The sequence below is a fragment of the Phragmites australis genome, chromosome 1 (assembly GCF_958298935.1).
Source record: "Phragmites australis chromosome 1, lpPhrAust1.1, whole genome shotgun sequence".
Classification (NCBI taxonomy): Eukaryota; Viridiplantae; Streptophyta; class Magnoliopsida; order Poales; family Poaceae; genus Phragmites; species Phragmites australis.
The window spans coordinates 261,840-275,046 of NC_084921.1; the positions used below are offsets into that span (position 1 = coordinate 261,840).

At 56.1% G+C, this 13,207-nt stretch overlaps 1 protein-coding gene across 1 annotated transcript; it reads right to left on the reverse strand.

The window, feature by feature from the left end:
- Window positions 1-88: 88 nt before the first annotated feature.
- On the reverse strand, window positions 89-3,807 carry LOC133911407 (tryptophan aminotransferase-related protein 2-like). Its single transcript, XM_062354028.1, has 5 exons — window positions 2,905-3,807; window positions 2,251-2,554; window positions 1,021-1,298; window positions 622-923; window positions 89-439 (listed from the first exon to the last, which is right to left on the reverse strand). Exons 1-5 carry the CDS (start codon window positions 3,357-3,359, stop codon window positions 255-257), a joined length of 1,524 nt encoding a protein of 507 aa, XP_062210012.1. The 5' UTR covers window positions 3,360-3,807; the 3' UTR covers window positions 89-254.
- Window positions 3,808-13,207: the final 9,400 nt, after the last annotated feature.

Sequence of the window (13,207 nt, forward strand, 5' to 3'; positions counted from 1 at the left end):
TTAATAACACAGTTTATGATATCACTGATGATATCACTATATATATGAAAACTTGATTCTAACATATATATATATATATATATGGAATATATCTAATTTGTTTCTTTAAAAACCGGATGTGACATGCGACATCCCCAACAACACAACACACAGCAGAACAAAACTTTGCTCCTCTTCTTCTTCCTACTGGCACTGCTCTACTCATGCTGTTACGGGCATACCGACGGCCGGGCGGCACCGGTCCATCGTCCTCTTCACTTCAGGGAGGAGAGGCGCTTCACGAAGATGTCGTAGGCGTCGTCCCTGTCGAGCATGCTGACCCGGACGTACCTCGGATCAGCTCCGAACTGGCTACCGCTCCGGATCAGTATCTTGTGGCTGCGCAGGAAGCTCGCGCAGTCCTCCACGTCTTCCCTGTCGCAGCGCAGCCATGCGAACGCTGCAAGCAGGCAATGGAAGTGTAATGAGATGGCGAACAATGTCTTGGCGGTTCAAATTAAGTCTTTAGACCAATGTTATCTGGATCCGATTCAGATTTGGGTATTTGATTCGAGATGTCTAATTTGAAGAAAAAAATAGATATAGGTGTCTAGATAACGTTGCTTCAGACATGGTACATACCAGGGGTAGTGGATGCCATTTCCTTGGTGAAGTTGCAGTAGCCTGAAGTCTCCTCTGGCAGGCTGAAGATGCCCGAGGCGGCAGCAGCTTCACGCAGCATGTTCCAGCGTTCCACCATCTTGCGCCGTCCAAAGTCGAACAGACGGTGGGTTTCCCTCACCTCTGGGAGCTCATAGCCGTCAGAGACCGCCCTGAGGACCTTGGCAGCACGCAGCTGTGAGTCCTTGGAGACCCCGATGGTGTTGAGCTCGATGAACTTAGTCATCTTCTTAGCGATGCCACGGTCCTTCACCAACGCCCACCTGCGGAATGTTTCGTCGGAACATCAGCCATTGCAGTTGCAGTTCAGGCCGGCGGCGTGACGAAGCAACATTCGTTACGACGGCGAGATCAACTTACCCGATCCTCGTCCCGGCATGTCCTGTGCTCTTTGACACCGTGAAGAGCATAATGTCGTGGTCTGCCCGCTTAGTAACCGGCGTGTACTGAGGCCAGTAGTACGCCAAGTCATGGACTGCTTTGCCGGTCTCGGAAGCCAGAACAGCTTCACGGATGGAACCATCAGGATTGTTCGGGGAGCATACAAGCTCAATGTAGGTGTCCCCCTTGAACGAGTTGGCGTCCCCGGCCCAGCGGAAGAGCCCCGACTGAAGAAAATCCGTGACGGCAGGATACGACTGCATACAAACCAGATCAAATCAGTGCATTGACTCACCATAAGTAAGATACTACTATTTTCGTATCAATTATCGGAATAGTTCATCTCAGAACTTCAGAGCATGGGAATAACAAACTAAACTATAACACATGATTTAGCACTAGATATGGAAGAGACACATGACGCTGAACCCATAAGAACAGAATGCCTGTACTTTCATGTTCTCCCAGGTTAGCCATAGATCAAGCATGTCACATGAACATAGAAACAGAAAATGGCATGAATGTGTTAATTGTTAACTATATTCCTGCGGCTTGATGTAACGATGAGAATTAATAAAGCTTCTTCTTCCAAAAAAAACTATATTCGTGCAGGCAGGCACATGAAAAATGGAATTTTGAAGGACAGGCCTACCGCCTAACATGCTTAACCAGAACTAAGATTCATAGAACTATATTCCTGCCGGCAGGCACATGAAAATGGAATTTTGAAGGACGGGCCTACCGCCGAACATGCTAACCAGAACTAAGATTAAGATTTGATCATTGTTTAAAGAGGCATGTCGGCTACCCGCAAATCGCCGTAATGCCGGCCCCACTACATGCGAGAAGGATGGATCCCCCAAGTTCCCATCAGGGATTAGGAAGCAAAACACCATATGCTTGACCACCAACCATCACATGAGCACAGAAGAGGAGGGGTTTGGGACAAGCAAAAGGGAGCAAAAATGAGTGGCGCCATCAGTGTCCCCCCTATGACTTCAATTCTGCTCTATCTCCTCATCATTTAGTGGGGAATGATAAGATAATGACAGGTCTTGCCATCCTTGTCACACAACAATTCATCAACACGACGCATTACTTTTTAGACTACCGAAGCAATCCACAGCGACAGAGTTGACAGCGATGCATCTCACCGTCTTCCTGTTCTTCCTCTCTATTTTCTCTCTCTTTCTTTAGCATTTGCCTTACCGAGTAATATGGCGCTGTGGACACCACGCTCATCGGCTCGTCGGCGCCCGCGGGCGACAGCGCGTACAGCGCCGCCATGAAGAGCTGGGTTGAGCCGGTGCCGACCAGGACGTGGTACCCGTCCACCGCGGCGTTGCCGATCAGGCGGTGGAGGCGGCGCACCTCGTGGTCGAAGCCCGGCTCGAGGAACCAGCAGACGTTGGTCACGTCGGAGAAGTAGCTCATCGTCTGCCACCCCGGGATGACGATCTCTGCGGCGTCCCCCGTCTCCCGCCAGAAGGCCTCAAACATGGTCGGGTCCCCGCTGCAGCCCACAACGCGAATGTCAAACGCATTGTATAACCGAGCCACTCATGTAGCTTGCTAATTTGCAGTAGCGGTAAAAAGCAAACCAAACAAAGTTGCATGAATCGCGAGTGAATCTGCAATCTTTGGATCAGTTGGAAGTGGGAACTATAATGGTTTGACCCGCACTTCGGCGTTCATTCCTCCTTGGCACATTGCCATTGCACAAGGACATGCCTCGTAGGGAAGAACACATCCCGGCAGCCGCAAATTGCAAATATAGTAGGGGGTGATACTGGTCGATAAACTAACAAAAGGAACCAGTTGGAATGCCAGCACCATGAAAAGGAGCAAGATTTAAAGACTCACTGGTCGAGGTTGATCACCGAGTCCGGCGTCACCCCCGGCTTCCCAGTCGACGGCGCCCTGCTCTTGGACATGGCCTCCTCCGGCATCGCCCTGCCCTTGCCGCTGCCACTGTTGGCATCATCAGGCTGCACCAGGCAGGCGTGAAGCTGCTGGTGGTGGGGAGGAGATGCCGCGGGATTGTTGACGACGCAGTGGTGGAGGAGGAGCGCGACGTTCAGGGCGACGGAAGCGAAGACAGCGGCCTGCCAAAGCGGCACCCGCGTCCGCCTCCTGGGCTTCCCCGCGGGGAACAGCTTGGGCTGGAGCCCGGCGAGGCCAAGCGTGCCGCCGTTGGTCGCCTCGTCCCGATTTCTCGCCGGAGGTTTGGGCACGGCGAGGTGGCGCGGGGACGGCACGACGCCGCCGTTCCCTTGGAACTTGCCCTCCACCGCCGTGCCAAGGCGGAATGCCGCCATCCCGGGAGCGCGCGCGCCAACGAGCAAGGCTTTCGTCGGGCCTGCGACGCGAGCTGGGCCGAGTGGAACAGGAACGCTAGCTGAGCTCCCTCATTCTTGGGGAAAAGAAGGAAACAAAAAACAAACAAAAAAGACGAGCTTTTTTGCAAGAAAGTAGAAGCGCTTCTTAGATTGGGAGTTGGAGCGGCGAAGCCGGTGGGATCGGATCAAGACGCTGCTTCCTTGCAGCAAGTAGTTACTCCAGCTTGACAAGATCAGCAACTACCCCTCCCTCTCTCTCTCTCTCGCTCTCGCTCGTGCTCGAAGCACAGGTTTTGCTCTAAGCTCAGCTTGCTAAGCTGTAGCCGAAAGAGTGAACAACAGCGAACGGCAACGGAAGGAGGAGAGAGAAAGGGACCGATGAGTCCAAGGATGGCAATCATGTACAACGAGTTTAAGATTTTGCTCATTGACACGGTAGGTAGACTACTTGTGAAGTCGCAGGTCGAATACAGGTATTTTAATCCGCTCACATATATCTATAGATATACCCATTAAGTATGTCACGGTTCAATATTTTTAGCCTAACCTATCTTATGCTAATCCTACCTCTTCACCCAGTCCATCTCAATGCTCGCGTAGCAACTCCATGTCACATACACCTTACATATGCCCAAGTTCAACCGTCGTTGGCCATCCCAGAGAGCCACCCTCGACCGTCCCTTATCCTCGAGCTATTACCATCCCCAACAACCTCCAGCCCCAAGCCATTCTGTCGGAGAGTGAACTCCTGTCGCAGGGATCCCGAGAGACCCCTTTTTAGAGATTCGGCCGGGGGGATGATCCTAGAAAAGCTTGCACGGGAAATGAGCGGAAAAGGAAATAAAATGCGATGGCTTGCGGGGACACCGGGTTTTTGGACAGGTTCGGGCCGCGCGGAGGCGTAACACCCTACTCCTGTATGAGTGTTATATCTATCCTTGAAGGAGATCCTTCAAGGGTATATCTGGTTCTCGAGGGAGAGCTGTTTACAAAGAGCAGGAGGCTCTTATGTTCTAGCTAGCTGGTTTCTTGATTGTCTTGTGATCGGGGGTGGTGATTTCTTGTTCTTCGACTGACCTCTTGTTTTTCTCTTGTCCTCCTCTTTTTCGTTGTTCGTCTCTCCGTCCCCTTCTTGGTGCCCCCCTTCTTTTTCTTTTATAGATGCGCCGACCTCGACATATCCTGAATGGGAAAGAGGGGACGCGAGTGCCCAGGTGCCACGGAGAAAGGTCTAATCATTTCACTTTGGCGAAGTGACAGGGGCGGTGGAGGAAGGCGGCGCGCATTCGACCACTAGCCGCTGCGGAAGCTTCGGGGTGCCATAAAAAAAAAGCCCACCGGACAGCCTCAGAGGTGCCCGGTGCGTCCACTCTGTCTTGTTCTCCTACCAGGGCAGGGTGGCAGGCCGAGTGCTTCGATTCTGGTAACGTTATCCCGAGGTGCGCAAGTGGAAACGGGACGGGACCCGTGCATTTAATGAACCCACGCCCCCCAGCCAGGGCATGGCCGGGTCTGACACTGGGGCGTGGGCAGCCGAGAATGTCAGGATGTCAGAATGCCAGGCCACGCGCGCCTATTAAATGCGGCATCGGGCCCTTGACTGGATGATACTCTGGCGACGGGGCCCTTTGAGTCTTTGAACGATCTTGCGCGAACCTTCTGGGGACCGAGTCCCCGGGGGCTGCCACGTGCAGCCCCGAGCACTATTTCCCGAGCATCTTGGGGGGACCTTCGGGGCACCGAGTCCTCGGGGGCTGCCACGTGCAGCCCCGAGCACCCTCTCCCGAGTACTTCAGTGAGACCTTCGGGGCACCGAGTCCTCGCGGGCTGCCACGTGCAGCCCCGAGCACCCTCTCCCGAGCACTTTAGAGGGACCTTCGGGGCACCGAGTCCTCGGGGGCTGCCACGCGCAGCCCCGAGCACCCTCTCCCGAGTACTTGAGTGAGACCTTCGGGGCGCCGAGTCCTCGCGGGCTGCCACGTGCAGCCCCGAGCACCCTCTCCCGAGTACTTGAGTGAGACCTTCGGGGCACCGAGTCCTCGCGGGCTGCCACGTGCAGCCCCGAGCACCCTCTCCCGAGCACTTTAGAGGGACCTTCGGGGCACCGAGTCCTCGGGGGCTGCCACGCGCAGCCCCGAGCACCCTCTCCCGAGTCTCTGCTTTTACCTTGCAGAGTGGTGATATGTGGTGGGCGGCCGGTTTGGCCTCGGGACTTAGGGACCCCTGGTTCTAAATACACCGACAGTAGCCCCCGGGCCCGTTTGGCAGCCGATGGGACAGAGACTGCGAATGGGCCCTTCGTCGCGACCGAGGTCAAGGCGGGCCGAATGCCACGCGGCAAGCTTTCCGGAGGTGGCCCCTGCGGTTTCTAGACATCAAGCAGACCCCAACGGGCAAATGAGTGGACGCGTGTCCATACAACTTCCGAGGGGTGTGATAATCATACGGGCGGCCCGTGCGGCAACCGTGCGGGAGCAAAAACTCCTTGATGACATCCGCGCGGGAGCCGCGCGGGAACTTGAAGACGCCGCCCGCCTGGCCGAGGCGTCGAGGCGGCAGGCTGCCGATGCCCTTGCCAGGATGGGGCAGGCGCAGGTGAGGGAGGCGGCGGTCACGTCCCGGGAGCGGCTTGCAGAGGAGCGGCAGGCCGAGCTGGCCCGCCGAGAGGGCGCGGTCGAGAAGACGCGCGCCGACCTCCAGCGCTGGGAAGACGACCTCCAGAGGATCAGAGGAGAAATCAAGCGCTGGGAAGAAGACGTCTCCATCCGGGAAGTGGACAACGCGCTGTCTGCGTCTGACCTCGGAGCCCGGGAGGACTCGGTGGTCCAGCAGGAGGAGGCGCTGGCCCGGCGGGAGAGTGAGCTGAGTCGCCGGGAAGGCGAGCTGAGTCGCCGGGAAGGCGAGGCAGCTGCCGCGGCGGCCGCCGCGGCTACCAGGGCGGAAGAGAATGCGAAACACGAGGCGGAACTGACCGCCCGTGAACAAGCCCTGTCTGAGGTGGTGGCCAAGGCGAAGCAGGATGCTGCCCCTGCCGCAGCTGGCGGTTCTTCTGGTCCGGCCGGGGACCAGGGACTTGAGGCACAGCTGCGGGTCGCCAAGGAGAAGCTCGAGGCGGCCTTCGTCTCGCGGGTTAACCTGGTGCAGATGCTGGAGGATATACTCCGGCGGATGCGACGGGCCATGGAGAAAGGCGGCCTTGGGCGGCTCGTCGGCGATACGAAGGGCGACGGCCCCGCGCGGCAAGTGCTGGAGCTGCAGCAAGTCTGCGAGCGCCTTGAGACCCTGCCTTGGGCAGTCCAGGAGCTCGCCGCCCGGGAGGGACGCGGCCTGGCTCATGCCGTGGCCGAGCATGTCTTGGCCTGCTATCGAAGCAGGGACCCGAACTTCCCGCTGGAGCCGACGCGGGAGGGAGTGGTCGAGGCTGAGGAGGAGGCCGCCCGGGCAGCGGTTAGCAGTACCGCCTCTGCGGTGGCGGCCGGCTTCAGGCGGGAGGTGCCACCATCGCCAGCCCCCGGGGACGACTCAGAAGACTCAGCCGACGCCTCTGCCGCAGACTAGGCCGTCGGCGCCCTTATCTTTTTTGTTGCAGATGTAGGAGCGAACCTTTAGAAAAAGCTTTGTCCAGGTCTTGCGAATATAATGGCAGCTTTTCCTTGGGCTCGAAACTCCAATTTCTTTTGTATGCTTGAGGTTTCTTTCCGGCGCTCTGTCTGGAAGTCCCGAGGAGTACTCAGTCGGGCCGCTCCCGACCTTTCCATCCCCGAAAAACGAAGTAGTTGTAGTCGCTGGTGTGTGTTGGCGCAGCCAGCTTTTAAGCTCTCGTGAGTCCGCACTGCCTAGCTTAAGAAACAAAGACATAGACTCCTTGCTCGGGAGATAGAACAGCCCTGCCCGGAACACGCCGTGCCCAGCGAACACCTTTTCACTTTGCGACCACTCAGCTGGTAGAAGGGAGACGCGTGCGAGCGAGAATGTGACCAAAAGTCCTCGCGGTCCGGTGGTGCCCGGGCTCAAAACGGGCCGGACCGAGCACTGACAGCCCGCCCTCAAGGCCTGAGCTCCGGACTACTCGAGCAGCTCGAGTGATAGGATTACCCAGGGCACCTGAGGACTCGGTAGTGCTCGGGGTCCTTAAAAGCGGACCGAACACCACGACCACCACGAAGGGCTTCGGTCAGACGTTACCGCACGCACGGTACTCCTTTCTACGAACCGCTCTGTCGTTCTGGAAAAAGCCGACAAGTGGCAGGGTTTTTGCGTGCCAGGAGACCACCTCACCGAGCAGATTAAAGCGCGAGAGCCCCCGAGAATGACTCGGGAACATAAATTTACTGAAAGCAGATTTGTCTGAATATAACCACTCACCGGGCAGCCGTCGGCCTTCCGGCCAGCCGACCCAGAAGGGGTTGATTCCAAGCCCGGGGGCCCGGGAACTTGATCCTTTCAACGGAGCGCCCGACCGCCCATGGGCATACGAGGCTCCTAGGGTCGGGTGATCTCGACCACCCAAGCCTAGGCGGTAGGACCACCCGAAGAACCCTGGGGGCCGACCAGAGACCGGGGCATTGAAGCCCTCGCGGCCGAGCTGCTTGTGATTGCTGTCCTGTGACTTGATAGAGAAAAAGTAGAATTTCTTTGTCTGGTGCGCTCTGTTAGTGCGGTACTTGCCTTAGACTGCTCTTGTTTTTTCGACCCGAGACCTCTCGAATACCCGAACCGGAAGACAAGGGCGGTCAGAGGCATAACCTAGAGGTCCTATGGTTCGGTGGCGCCCGGGTATGACAGGCCAGACCGAGCACCGACAGCTCGCTCCGGGGGCCTGAGCTCCGGCCTACTCGAGCAGCTCGAGTGATGGGATTACCCAGAGCGCCCCGAAACTCGGTTAGTACCCGGGAGCCCGTTACGACACCGAATACCACTGCCTACCATGTCGGACGTAAGTCAGTGGCGACTGCCCGCATGTATACCGATTGGGATTCTTTTATCAATGGGAAAAAACGAGAGAGCGAACTTTTTCTCGCACAACCGAGCACCTCACCAGACAGGTTAAACATAGGGAATCCAGAGAAATAATTTGCCATAGTGATTGCTTTATTAAAATACTGAATGTACGATATTTACAAGGTTGGGCGACAGCGATTTACCATACGGGGCGAAGCCTCCAGATTGCTCGGGCGAGGAGAAGCCCCCGGCCTTATCAACCTGAACCGCGAGCTTGACCATCTACGGGTAGAAGCGTCGGAGATGCTCGATGTTCCACGGATTCGGGAGTGGCTGCCCCTCCTCCGTTGCCAACCTGAAAGAACCTCGAAAGACCGGGCCCGGACGTGACGCAGATGATAACGGCGCAAACTCTGCTGGTACCGAGCCGCCCGGACAGCAGAACGCCGCCGGCGCTCTTCCAGGTAGTCTACGTCGTCGCGCCTTTGATGCTCCTGCTCACCCTCAGAGTACGCGTGCACTCGAGGGGAGCCGAGAGTAAGCTCGGAGGGGAGGACCGCCTCGGCGCCGTAGACGAGGAAGAAAGGAGTTTCCCCGGTAGCGCGGCTTGGCGTAGTCCGGTTGGCCCATAGCACAGCCGGCAGCTCATCCACCCATCCCTTCCCGTGCTTAGCGAGCACGTCATAGGTCCGGGTCTTGAGGCCCTTTAGTATCTCCGCGTTGGCACGCTCGACCTGCCCGTTACTCCGAGGATGAGCGACGGAAGCGAAGCAAAGCTTGATGCCGAGATCCTCGCAATAGTCCCCGAACAAGGCACTAGTGAACTGGGTGCCGTTGTCGGTGATGATCCGATTGGGGACACCAAAACGGCTAGTGATACCGCGGATAAACTGGAGCGCCGTGCCTTTGGTCACCTTGACGACTGGGACTGCCTCCGGCCATCTTTTCCTGTGGAGAAAAAAGGGAAACAAACAATCTAGGGATATTGGCCCCTACCTGGCGCGCCAGCTGTCGGAGAGTGAACTCCTGTCGCAGGGATCCCGAGAGACCCCTTTTTAGAGATTCGGCCGGGGGGATGATCCTAGAAAAGCTTGCACGGGAAATGAGCGGAAAAGGAAATAAAATGCGATGGCTTGCGGGGACACCGGGTTTTTGGACAGGTTCGGGCCGCGCGGAGGCGTAACACCCTACTCCTGTATGAGTGTTATATCTATCCTTGAAGGAGATCCTTCAAGGGTATATCTGGTTCTCGAGGGAGAGCTGTTTACAAAGAGCAGGAGGCTCTTATGTTCTAGCTAGCTGGTTTCTTGATTGTCTTGTGATCGGGGGTGGTGATTTCTTGTTCTTCGACTGACCTCTTGTTTTTCTCTTGTCCTCCTCTTTTTCGTTGTTCGTCTCTCCGTCCCCTTCTTGGTGCCCCCCTTCTTTTTCTTTTATAGATGCGCCGACCTCGACATATCCTGAATGGGAAAGAGGGGACGCGAGTGCCCAGGTGCCACGGAGAAAGGTCTAATCATTTCACTTTGGCGAAGTGACAGGGGCGGTGGAGGAAGGCGGCGCGCATTCGACCACTAGCCGCTGCGGAAGCTTCGGGGTGCCATAAAAAAAAAGCCCACCGGACAGCCTCAGAGGTGCCCGGTGCGTCCACTCTGTCTTGTTCTCCTGCCAGGGCAGGGTGGCAGGCCGAGTGCTTCGATTCTGGTAACGTTATCCCGAGGTGCGCAAGTGGAAACGGGACGGGACCCGTGCATTTAATGAACCCACGCCCCCCAGCCAGGGCATGGCCGGGTCTGACACTGGGGCGTGGGCAGCCGAGAATGTCAGGATGTCAGAATGCCAGGCCACGCGCGCCTATTAAATGCGGCATCGGGCCCTTGACTGGATGATACTCTGGCGACGGGGCCCTTTGAGTCTTTGAACGATCTTGCGCGAACCTTCTGGGGACCGAGTCCCCGGGGGCTGCCACGTGCAGCCCCGAGCACTATTTCCCGAGCATCTTGGGGGGACCTTCGGGGCACCGAGTCCTCGGGGGCTGCCACGTGCAGCCCCGAGCACCCTCTCCCGAGTACTTCAGTGAGACCTTCGGGGCACCGAGTCCTCGCGGGCTGCCACGTGCAGCCCCGAGCACCCTCTCCCGAGCACTTTAGAGGGACCTTCGGGGCACCGAGTCCTCGGGGGCTGCCACGCGCAGCCCCGAGCACCCTCTCCCGAGTACTTGAGTGAGACCTTCGGGGCGCCGAGTCCTCGCGGGCTGCCACGTGCAGCCCCGAGCACCCTCTCCCGAGTACTTGAGTGAGACCTTCGGGGCACCGAGTCCTCGCGGGCTGCCACGTGCAGCCCCGAGCACCCTCTCCCGAGCACTTTAGAGGGACCTTCGGGGCACCGAGTCCTCGGGGGCTGCCACGCGCAGCCCCGAGCACCCTCTCCCGAGTCTCTGCTTTTACCTTGCAGGGTGGTGATATGTGGTGGGCGGCCGGTTTGGCCTCGGGACTTAGGGACCCCTGGTTCTAAATACACCGACACATTCCTAACCGCCCTGACCTTAACCTGCCGCACCCAACCTCGAGCTGCCCCATCCTCGAGTCGTCCCTTACTGCTGTCACCGGCTGCCCCCATCACAAAACGCCGCTTCCCAGCCGTTGTCCCCCAACACCACCCCGGTCACCCCATCCCAGAGCGATGCTCCCCAGCCGTCGTCCCCTAGCGTCACCCCTGACTCACTCTGGTCCTGCGGGCAACCTGTGGGTTTCGGGTGCCTGGCAAGCACGGGTATAATATTTTGCTCATCACCTTCCGCATGCATTGGTCGACTAACCCAATTTGGGTCCAAGATTGGGTACGGATTTGCTTCACCTGTGCTCAACCCGACATGTTGCTATTTAACGAGGGTTAATCCCTCACAATATTTCTGGTGTGTACTAGACAACGGGCGTGTGATCAAGGTTATCGATGGATGTGTGTGTGTCGAAGGAAAACTAAAAAAACATAAGGAATTATCCAGGTTCAGGTCTCCCGTAGGATAACAGCTCAACATCATGTGTATTTTCTTATGGCTTAGATTAACATGTTACAGCATGAGTTTCGTGCCTTACAAGCCCAGTCCTCCTCCCTTTATACAGTAGAAAGAGAGGGGTGCATACAAACAAACCGTGCCAAACCCTGAGACCGGTCTAATATTGACGAAGCCAACTACTCCTAGCCTATGTTGACGAAGGGTAGGCAGGTTCATCCTACTCTGGTCAACCGGTACGCCTTATCCTGTCATCGTGCGCCGCACGCTCACCTGTGAGGCTATCTTATCACTCCTGTCGCACGCTTGCCTGCAAAGCCATCCTGTAGCATTTAATGCTACGAGATGGAGCACTGCACCTATGTGTTGACCATGACTTTGCTTGCCGAGAGGAGATGCCTGGGGAAGGAAAATATTTGAGTGGATGATATTAAATGAGATTAGACGGGTTAGGTGAGTACCTGCCCCCTGGTCGCAGTGTATCCTTCTGTGATCAAGGGACAGGTCAAGCGGTGGGACCAAGATCTTGATAATATTAACTGTCAGCCGGCATTTGCCGATGTGGACCCCTTACTCTTTACACTCACAGTAGCCCCTAAGTTCTTTCGTGGATGTGAGAGACTGAGTGGTTTGCCACGTAGTCATGGTCGGGTCTGATCACACCACTTGGGCCCCAGGGGACATAAGTTCACCTGAGGAGTGGTTGTTGACACAGTCCACTTTTTTGTGGTTGGCTCAAGAAACCGCATCTTGAGTGGAGGTTAAACGTATGTAGAGAGAGAGAACATGGGAGAGAAAAAAGAAGGATGTGGGAGAGAGAAACAATGGTTTTCGCTGGACCCAAGGGAATCTCAGTTCCCCATGCACGGCCTTTCGAATTTCGAACGGACCGGTCCCCACGACGATTGAGATACCACAATGGTCCTATAAATGGAGCATTGATTGTTCCCCACATATCCTTTCATCATCTCTCTAGCCTCTAAGCCTTTGCCCTTCGTTACCGTCCTTTCTCCCACCGCAACCTCTACCGCATTCCTGGCACCATGCACTGTCAACAAGCCAGACTTCCCCAAATCCAAGTGCAATGTGGCGAACCTGAGGCAGATGCACGAGAACCACTTGCTCCCTCGTCGCCTGTCTTTGAGGTACTGCCCTAGGGAGGGCGTGCCTATTCCCCGCCAGGGAGAGATCGTGATGTTCGTCTACTTCTTCTTGGCCGGCCTCGTGCCATCCTTCTCATTATGAACTAATGAAACTTAAGTACATTTCATTAATTAAAGAAATCTTAGTACATATTTCATGGCTCCTAGTATTTTTAACATGTAATGAATGATTATACTAAAGCTAAAAAAATTGGTTTCATAATTTTTTGTGTTATATTCAATTTCCTATGCATTTTACAAATTTCAGCTGATTTAATAGTGCAAGAATAATTCCATTCGGCAATTTCTAATTTAAATAAAATAACAAAAATATCTAAATGCCCAAAATCATTTTTGCACTGCGGCCGAGCTAGCCACGGTCAAGGATTGGTGGGGCTGGGGCCACGCTGACCTAGTCAAAATCATTTGGAGACCGGGTAGCATAGAGTCGAGCTGGCTAGTGGCTTAACCTGGTCTTGCCAGCGAATAGCGCGGCGACATGGACTAGGGAAAGCATCAGAACCATCAGCGTGACACGGGGAACCCGTCTGGGGCACAGGTGGTCAACAGCGAAAACAGCACGGCGGCGCGGCAGTCTGACGCACCAACGGCTAACGGTGGCCTAATCGAGAGCATGCGGATCCAATGGCGTGCCTATTAGCTGCTGAGACTGGCTACAGCTCGGAAGGCGATGTGCATAGGTGGAATGACGGCCCACGGTTGCGCGAGGGGAG